This window comes from Octopus bimaculoides, chromosome 6, assembly GCF_001194135.2.
Source record: "Octopus bimaculoides isolate UCB-OBI-ISO-001 chromosome 6, ASM119413v2, whole genome shotgun sequence".
Taxonomy (NCBI): Eukaryota; Metazoa; Mollusca; class Cephalopoda; order Octopoda; family Octopodidae; genus Octopus; species Octopus bimaculoides.
The window spans coordinates 80,501,205-80,511,807 of record NC_068986.1 but is presented as its reverse complement, the minus strand read 5'-3'; the positions used below and the strand labels follow the sequence as shown (position 1 = coordinate 80,511,807).

Sequence of the window (10,603 nt, the reverse complement as noted above, 5' to 3'; positions counted from 1 at the left end):
TATAATAGAAAGGTTTATTAGCTACTGCCAATATGCTTCAGCCGTTTTTTGACAAGGAAATAATAATTTTATCACCGCCAAAATCGTTTGAGAATCGTTTGTTTACGTAGTCAGCACTTACTGTTATTCGGCTGAATGGACGTCAGTCATTGGTTGAAATTACAGAAATACGACAACTTTAACATGAAATAACTTGCGATGTACGTTTTTTTGTTAAGAAGACTAAGAGAAAAAGATGTTTTATATGACACATTCTACCAGTGTCCCAAGTTTCAAAGTGTTTCGTTAAGAAAATACTGGTGCCTCCGTTTTGAACAAGATCCCAAATTTTGATTATTTACTGATGTATTTTTTTTTTTCCCTTCATTTTCTCACTGTTTACTTGTGAAAATTTCACTGAATTATTGCAAGTAAAACTTTTTTATTATTTTGCGACATAAAATTAAAGTGATCTGAGTTAGGATTTACTGTTGTATGCAAATGACAGAATTCAATCCGGTCAATAGAGCAGGTAACAAGGGCTAAAATAATGGCGTGTTGGTTGATTAGAAATGGTTATGTAAAATAAAATAATTCACCCGACCTTTCTTTCTTTGACATACACTATTGCATTTAAAAATTAGTGAGCTGTCTTGCCGTTTCGTAAAATACACAACAGACGACAATCAACAGTTACTGTAATAGGATAGGGATATGTTTGTGAACACTTCCGCCCGGTTACAATGAGTTTGTTATTACTTCTGTCCGGTTTCGTTGATTAGCGGAAGTATATTGTAGTCGTCACGTGACATACTGGTTTCTATCATTGTATTTGCAATGTCTACATCGAGTTAAGTGAAAGGTAATAACAACAATAATCATGCATCTCTTTCTATTTCATTGTTGTTTATAATTCTATCTTTCCTTCGCCATCAGTATTTTAATGTTGTACAGCGATGAAACTGTTATATAATCACATTCTTCAGCCTCCCCACCACCACATATGGTTGTATTTGTTGTTCAAATCCCGCCAAGGTCGACTTAATCTTTTATTTTCCTGGAAGCGATAAAATGAAATACCAGCGAAGTACCGAGAGACAGGAGGCTAATTTAATTCACTCTCACACTTCGCCCCTTGATCTGTAACCTTGTACTTATGTTCCAGTATGTTAAGTTTATTATTATTATTTACCTTAAATAATAGTGGGGGAAAAAACTGAATAGTGTTGTTAACAAAACTCAAACTTTGAGATTAGATAGACAAGTGTTTTGAGCGGAGACAACATTTGGTTTGGTCAGCCTAAACGGAGTAATTGTAGTAGGATGCGTTTTACTCTTCTATCAATTTGGTTTCTCATTATAACAGGAATTTTTTTAATGTCTACTAACACCTCATCAACTTCTTCCGTTTCTGCTTGGAGTAAGTTGAAGGAGGCAGGTATTGCCTTCCAGTAAATTTGCTAAAAAGTATGAGTGACATGTACAGTTGGAGGAAATGGACTAATTCTCAGTATAGTTGGAAGAGGGACACTTGCCGTTACCAGTGAGGGTAATCTGGGACCTGTAAGGGTTCCGGGTTGGCCTCAGTTTCATTTTTATTTCTTTTTAAGCAGTTGTTGTTTATCATGTCGTTTCCTTTTCCTCGATTCGATTTTAAACCTCCACCGCTTTTATTTAATCTACTGCTATGATAGTGTGATAGCTATTGAGGAACAATTTAAATAGATTTTGTTAACTGCTCAAAATGCCAATATTGGACATATAGACATATTAGTAAGAATCAGTTAGATTGGGTGTGGAATCAGATTTGGTTTGGAAATAAAATATATAAAGTGGAGCAGGACTCACATGAATTATTGAAGAACATTTAATAAATCTTATATAATGCATGTCACTATACACTGCGTTTACTTTTTGTGTATGTATACACATATACATCATCAGTGGATCATATTTACTTCGTGTAAATATATATGACCAGACATTAACTTTATTACTTATATATGTGTGCGTGTTAGAACTCAGTATAGACATGTTTCAGCTGTAAGTTAATGAAGTACATAAATGTTTCTTTCCTTCGCCATCCCAATTTGTTATATATATATATATATATATATATATATATATATATATATTGCCTTCGAAACGCGGAGTATATGGAACAGGGACACCTGACGAAGGGAGATACTCTTTATGTTGCATGTCTCGCTTCTGTGTTTTTTTCGTTGTTCGAAAAAAGTTCGTTTTCTGTTTTCCTTTCTCATTGTGTTTAACGTTTTTTTATGTCCTGTACCCATATATCTATATATTATTTGTATTACACACACACACACAGTCGTATCCTTGCTTACCTGATCGTGCTACTGTTTACCAACAAACACCATAGACACAGGTATGGTTGTGTGTACATGTGTACACACATACATAAATAGCCCAGTAAATTGATTCATTGGGTAATTTGCATAAAATTTGCAAATACCATCATTTTTGAAGATTGAACCGTTAACCTTGTGAATCCCAATGTGAGTGTCTGACACTAATAATTGGAATATTTTTAATAGTGTCTGTCAGACTGTCAACACGACGACATTATGTTATTTAAGTCGTAAACATCTGAGATAGATGGTCCTGCCTTATAACTTTCAGAACACACCATTCGATGTTACGGTAATGAACGAAATCTTCCCCACAGAATATCTGGACACTGGTTCAGCCACATCTACTACTACTATTACTACTACTACTGCTACATTACCACCACCATCGTCATCATCATCATATGAGTATGGTTTCTGGTGTGAAACCAGAAACTGCTTAGCTCTGTCACTCAGTAGTGGTTTCCCACATTTGAGGACTATACAAAAGCAATGGTGTTGCCCATATGAACAAAGCCCTTAACTGTGTCTTATGTGAGACCTCTTAGCTAAGTTTCACACACCTATATTCTCTGTCTTCTCCTACATCTTGTCAAACCACTTCAGTGCAGCATATGTTAATCTCTCTCTCACCCCCTCTCCTGCACTCAGTTAACTCTGGTATACCTAAAGGTTCAGTTTTGTCACCCACACTGCTCCCTAAATAAATTGACTATTTATTCAGTTTTAACAAACCACTCTTACATAGGTGATACTGCCCATCACTTCTTAAACTTTTCTTTGCCATCATCCTCCATATTCAATTTACATGTTCTACACCTGGTCTGCCCTTTCCATGTACAGTTACTCTGCCCCATTCTATCAAAGCATGGGAATGTGACAATCTGGTTTCTTTTAACAGCTTGAAGACACATTACACATCAAAGAAACAGACTTGCACGTCACTGTTTTTCACATGAACTGCACACAGCTAAAATGCTTATAATTTGTAGAAGTCACATCACATTTATTTTGCATTGGCAGAACTATTTCTCCAAAGTTAGGCTTTGTTTTAAGGATCAAAATATACATCAGCTCTATACAGTTGCTAAACATTAACTAAAGACCACCATAAACATTTTATTGTTCACATGTTAGATGTTGTTTGCAACACACAACTATCTGAGACCAAGTTGAAATAAAACAGCATTCAACTGATTGACAAAGATTCATTTACCAATACACTATAAACAACTGGCTGATTGGTGTAAAGTAACTCTGAGATACACTCTGGTACACTGTTTCCACTGTGACTATAATGGCCTCTGCAAGAAGCTATCTGGGCTCATACCAGTTCCATTCAAACATTCCCATCCTACTCATCTTGTTTCCTCTCATCATCTTAGTTCTATCCAGCCCCACCATCCCATAAATATATAATCTATGCATACATATATATGAAAAGTGTGTATTTTTGTTGTTTCTTTGCAAGTGTTTCATGTTTCTGTGTATGTATGTACAAAAATTCAGACAGCTCACTTCAGAAAAACAACTTGGGAGACTTCTTTAGACTTCAGATGGAGTTTGTCATGGCTGTATCCCTTCCTAAATGTTTTTCTACAACTTCCTGGTAAACATCATACATGGAGTACAATGTGACTTTGAAACGTCCATTTCTGCTGGAGAATGGCCTCATTGTAACTTGAATTTTGTTGTTGATATTGTCTTAATGAGATGCAATGTAGTAGAACTCCAGGTACCTGCCATAAGGCTGTAATTCATGGAATGGAGATCACTTGAGAAAAGGGCAAGATTCTGATCAATAGCTACCTCTAGAACACATCATCAAACATCATGTTGAATAAACAAAACCTTGAAGAAATGGACAGCTTTAACTTTTTAGCATTTAAACCAACTGTATCTGACCCAAGTATTCTACCTGTTTTATGTTCAAACTAGCCAAATCTGGCCCCTCACATCTACCTTACAATGTCATTCCAAAAATAAACTACGACATCATCAGAATCTTGAAGCTACAAAATAATTCATGATTAATTTGAAACAGTGTAAATAAATAAGCATTACATGTAACTGAATAATCTGAATGCTAAAGAGTTAAATATCTTGCATTCACTTAGAGCAAAGACAACATCATGATAGAGTGGACAAACACAAGACTTGGCTTAGTTTCATGTACCATGATGGTACTGAATGTCATGTGGAAAAGCAAGCTTATCAGTTTTTCCATGAAGCTCAGTGTGCAAGTCCCTGGTCACTCCTTGCTTTCTGTAAGCATGCAAAAGCTAGACTCTTACAACTGACAAGGAATGAAGAATCCAGGCATTTAAACACAAGTACTTTGAAATGCTACTATGCATATTGTACACAGAGCACAAATAGCTTTGATAGGCAGCAGTCTTGGAATGTGTTGGCAGGCAGGAACCACTCTCTGTTGCAGAAATTTCACCACTACAGACATGTATCCTGTTTCAATTTCTGCCCCAAACCATTCTTTGTGGCACAATTGAAGGAAGCCAATGAAGCAGAAGAAATCCTAGTTTGACAATATCAATGACTGAAAAGATTTTAATATCATGATCCTTCTGGCTATCAGGGACCTTTCTGACAGCTAGCGCATCTAGGGAGGTACTCCAATAACTGGTTTTGTCAGTCATGGGTAGATGATAATGTATGTGTCTGGAAGTGTCAATCTGGTTGAATTCATATGTGTGTGTGTGTGTGTTTGTACATGTATGACTTTGTATAATTATAATTAATCATCACTTATTGTGTGTATATGTTGGTTTTGATATTGTATATTGAGAGAAAAATATATAGTGATGAAACTGTTGACACAATCACACAACCTCCAGCAGACTTTTGTTGTTGGTTTACAGGTGTGATATGACATACATGTGTTTCATTCTTCATTGCTGGAAGTTTAAATAAGTGAAAAGCACCCACTACACTCTTGGAGTGTTTGGCATTAGGAAGGGCATCCAGCTGTAGAAACCATACCAAATCAGACTGGAACCTGGTGCAGCTTACCAGGTTTTAGTCAAACTGTCCAACTCATGCCAGCATGGAAAATGAATGTTAGATGATGATGATGAATATATTCATGTGTTCCAGCACACCTCTGTTGTATGGTTACTGATGTGCAACAACTTTTAATTTCCATTCCTAGATATTCACAGATATGGTACAATTTCTGCTGTTAATGAAGGCTTCCCACCTTCTGCTGCTAATGAGGGCTTCTACGTGATCTCTTGATCTGTTAAAGATACCATCCAAATTCCAGATTACATCCTGCCATCTTACGGAGCATTGTGATATAGGTTTCAGTGAACTGTGCCTGGGGAATGGATGGTCATGGCTGGAATACCTTTGATCATAAGTGTGTTCTTTCAAGGCTGACTTGGTGCTAAACAACATGTTTGCATGCATACAATATATCACAGAACTGTCTTTGATGTTGTCAATGGTAAAATGAAACTGATACTTGCTTAGCTGTAAGTAGTTACACGAACAGGTATATCTATATGGAGTGTCAACTTCCTCTCCAAATTAACTATAAATACATCTGGTACACCTAAAACATGATTGGTTGTAAAGTTAGTGTTATGGAGTCAGAGTTGGAAGCAGTCATTAGGTTATTGGAGCTGAACTCAGTAGAAATGTACATAGTCTGACTAAAAGTAAACAGTCATGCATTAAAATTTCCAATTTTATAGTTATTAATTTAACTGATTTCATAGATACTAATTGGAGGATAATAAATCAAATTTAAGAGTTTCACTGAAGGTTGATCAGGTGGAAGTAGTTCTGTTTTTAAGAACAAGATATTAGTAAATTTTATTTCATTCATTGGAATCTTTTATATAACATTGACTTAAATTTTATATTGAAATTGAAAGGATGATTTATGTATCTAATTGAGTTTATTTCATTTGAAATGTTCGTTTGTTAAGATGCAATGCTCAGTCTTTTAGTTTTACTTTTGAAGTTTTGAAATAGTAAACAATATTACTAATCTTTTTTATAGTATTTTTGTACTTTATTTTTATATTCTTTTATTTTTTTCTTTTGTGTGTGTGTGTGTATATATATATATATATATATATATATATATATATATATATACGCACACACATGAGGTCTGATCAATTAGTATCCGGACTGTTGCCATAGTAATGAAGCTAAAGTACACAGTACACAGAGTGAAGCTGCTTGGCATAGATTGACCTTGAGCTCTGCTTTGCATGCTCACTAAGTTTTAACGTTCTAGCTCACTTTCACTATTTACAGCAGTGCTTGGAAGGAAGGTGTGTAGTGTGTGATCATTGCATTGACCATAACAGAGAAAGTTGTCATGGCGATAACTGCTCAGAGGCCCACATAAAGTTGCAGAAAGTGTATGGAGAGGAGTGTATGAGCTGCACACAAGTGTATGAGTGGTTCAGGCGTTTCCAAGATGGTCGAAAATGTGTCGATATTGATGAACATTCCAGGAGACCTGCAACCAGCAAAACTGAGAGAAGCATCGCATCACCATCTGTGAGTTATAAGAGGATGTGCAGATTCGTTACAGTTCAGTTCAGTCCATTATCACTGAAGATTTGGGTATGAGACATGTGTCTGCCAAAACTGCTTTCAGCTGACCAAAAGGACACTCGGGTTTCAGTTGCACAAGATCTCCTGGATTGTGTCGAGAACGATGAAAACTTTTTGCAAACTTTGCATAGACCTCTGAGCAGGTATCACCAAGCTTTTGGCAAAATTTGATGCAGATTCTCTGCTCAACAATCTCAATTATGGTCAATGCAATGATCACATGCTACACACCTTCCTTCCAAGCACTGATGTAAACAGCAGAAGTGAGCTAGACTGTTAAAACTTAGAATATCTTTTTACCTTAAGCCTAACTTTAAGACATTAGGGTGCTAAAATTTAGGCTAGTGAATCACATTCACCGTGTATGTTGTGTGCTTTTAATCAATATATGAAATATATTATTCACTTCAAGTTTTGGCACAAGGCCAGCAATTTCAGGGGGAGGAGTAAATCAATTACATCAACACCAGTACACAACTGATACTTATTTTATTGACCCTGAAAGGATGAAAGCCAAAATTAACTGCAGTGGAATTTGAACACAGAACAGAATGTGAAGACAGACAAAATTGTGCTTACGATTCTGCCAGCTCGTCACCTTTATGAAATATATTATTAGTCTAATTATGAAAGAAAGAGGAGTTAGTGGCACCATAAATTGTGGAGTTATCATGATTTGAGGGGCTGGAGTTGGAGATTTTGTTTATTAACTCTACAACCCTGCCTAAAGATCAATTTCCTTGTCGGTATAATAGACATGTTTAATATGGGAAACTGGTAGACATAGTCAGTTAATATGTTGTTATCTGAAAGTTGTTTTGATATCATGTAGTTTAATGTTGATAATGATGATGATGATGACTGACCTTTGCTTCTTTTCAGACACTAAATAGTCAAAATGCCAATGATTGAAGGCTTCGGAGATGAGGTGACATACGCCATGATGATAATGTTTGCTGTCATCCTCATAACGGCTTGTTGGTTATCAACTCAGTTACGCTTCATCCCTTTTGTTAATGTGTTTGTCCTTGAGTCAATGCAAGATTTAATTTTCACCAACGTCCAACCCAACCATGCTGCAGTACATGTCACTGCGGAACCACCACTTCAACCAAGTGAACCACTTGAAGAAGTTTCTCCAACACCTGTCTTGGTGCGGAGTGCTGAAACTACCAGTGTAGAGACGGCAAAGGATGACACGACAGACAACTCTTCAGAAAGTAATTTATTGGAAGATGCTGACAAAGATTCAGAAAATCTTGCTTCAAATGAAGATGGTGAAGATCAAAGTGAATCTGCATCAGCTCAAGTTAATGAGAATCTGGTGAGCGGTGACCAGAATTCTTTTGAGACTGTGGCGGAAGAAGGAGAAGAAGAAGAAAAGAAAGAGAAGCAAGTAAAAATAAAACTGATGTATTTGAACAATACTCAGCGCATTGTTGATGCATATTTATCTGATACAATTGGAGGATTTCGACAGTAAGTAACTGATTTTTCTCTACACACACTTGTAACTGGGACAAGTGGGGTTTGTAATAAGTCATGGTCACAGTGTAATTAGATGATCAGCACCACAGGAGATTTTATAATGAATCTCTCTTGTGTTTTATAAAATTTCTCAATTGCTAACCAGGTTTATCACAAATATCTTAGAAATTTTTTTAAAAATTAATTTTTCTGTTCAATTAAGATTGTAATTTTTCTGATTATTAACCTCATCTTTACAGTGAATATTTTTACCACACAGCCACACCTGCACTTATCTGTAACATGTTCTAATATCAGTTTCAAATTTTGACACAATGTCAGCAGTTTTTAGGGGAGGGGTCAAGTCAATTAAACTAACCCCAGTGTTCAGCTGGTGCTTATTTTATTGACCCCGAAAGGATGAAAGATAAAATCAACCTCAATAGAATTTGAACTCAGAATGTAGATAGACAAAATGCTACTAAGCATTTTGGGTGGTGTGCTTGTGATACTGCCAGCTCACCACCTTGTCACATGTTCTAATATTAATGTTATATTTTTAAACAAACATTTTGCCTTTCATCTGAAGGTTGTCTTTCTTTTCTTTTTTTTTTTTTTCTGTCTTGCAGGTCACATTTTAGAAAAGAACTTTCAGATAACAAAATGGTACGCTTCATCTTCAACGGGAAAGCTCTTGGTAATGATACTTCCACATTGAGTTCATGTAACGTGAAGGGAAATTCCATTATCCATTGTTTGATTACACCTTCCCTTGCTCGTCGAAATGAGGAATCGACATCAAATCAAGCCGGTGCTGCATTTGTACCTCCCCCAATAAATGAGGGCAGGCAAGAGACATTTATAGAGAGGGTTGTTTATCCATTCCTTATTATTCTCTTTGCTATTATTTGGTATCAACAATTTGCATTTGAAGACTCATTCATTTATAGTAGCATCATGCCTCTTCTTGGTGTTGTTCTCTTCCTGCTCGCCATGTCTTTGGCATTTTTTCGTGCCATTCGCTTCCGAGCAATTCAACAGATATAAAGAATTAAAAAAAAGATATACACACATTTAAGTGAGTGTGTATCGCACACACATACATACATATATGTAAATGTACTTGCATACACACACATATACACGTATAAATGTAATGGTTTAGAATTTAAAAGTATTTATATGTGTATATACCAATTATATACTAAAAATGTACATAGAGATGAAGAGAAGGAAAGATTAGAATATATATGTGTTTGTATTTAAGTGTGTTTATGTGTGTCTGCATATTCATATGAGTTTATATATGTATGTGTGTCTATGTTTACATGCATATGTATTTATATATGTGTGTATGTGTATGTATTTCTACATATGTATGTATGTGTATTTCTGCATATGTATCAATGTTATGTTATTGGAGACATACTTCTTTTGAACACTAAGTGCTCCTCATCACTCGCATATATATACAAAGAGCTATTAGAGACTTAGAGATATTTAGAAGAATGTCTGCTCTTCTTTCAACTTGTTAAGTTGTGTCACTAATTAGATCTGTTGAAATGTAATTAGTCATCACATTGTTGACTTTGTACTGATTTTCTTATGTTCTTCCAGAATCAGCAACATTTGTCTGTGTGTGTGTGTGAGTGTATATGTATGAACCTGTCACATCCATGGATATATATATATATATATATATATATATATATATATATATACATACACACACACACACACACACACACACACACACACACACACACACACATATACATAGAGAGAGAGAGGCACTAACATTATACTTTATGTACTAAATGCATGCATGGCTGTCTCACATTGTAATATACCATCATGGCTTTGCTTAATTGTCTGCATTTCTATGCAAGCATCGTTGAATTGGAAATCATTGAGACAGATTCTCTATGGCCAGATGTCTTTCCTGTCACCATCCCTCACCCATATTACCCATGGCCAGAATTATTTTCATGGATGGTTAGAAATGAACAACACTACTTGTATAATGGTGACACTTGTTTACAACTATGATGCACTGTCAAGACAAGGACACATGCACATGTACAACAAGTTTCTTTCAGTTTCTGTCTGCCATATCTATTCACAAGGCTTTGATTGACTTAAGGCTGTATTAGAAGACTCTTACTCAAGGTACTGTGTAGTGGGACTGA

General features: G+C 35.7%; 1 protein-coding gene across 2 annotated transcripts; it reads left to right on the top strand.

The window, feature by feature from the left end:
- Positions 1–725: 725 nt before the first annotated feature.
- LOC106870697 (transmembrane and ubiquitin-like domain-containing protein 1) lies at positions 726–10,522 on the top strand. Of its 2 annotated transcripts, none has more exons than XM_014916862.2 (3): positions 726–841; positions 7,830–8,426; positions 9,044–10,522. In XM_014916862.2, exons 2-3 carry the CDS (start codon positions 7,846–7,848, stop codon positions 9,459–9,461), a joined length of 999 nt encoding a protein of 332 aa, XP_014772348.1. In that variant the 5' UTR covers positions 726–841; positions 7,830–7,845; the 3' UTR covers positions 9,462–10,522. The 2 variants fall into 2 exon arrangements, with proteins under 2 accessions (XP_014772348.1, XP_052824857.1); XM_052968897.1 differs by lacking the exon at positions 726–841 and adding an exon at positions 977–1,143.
- The last annotated feature ends 81 nt before the right edge of the window (positions 10,523–10,603 follow it).

Coding starts and splice junctions, on each gene's coding strand:
- LOC106870697 (XM_014916862.2), top strand. CDS start 7,846: ATGCCAATGATTGAAGGCTTCGGAGATGAGGTGACATACGCCATGATG. Junction 8,427..9,043: donor ACAATTGGAGGATTTCGACA/GTAAGTAACTGA, acceptor TCTGTCTTGCAG/GTCACATTTTAGAAAAGAAC.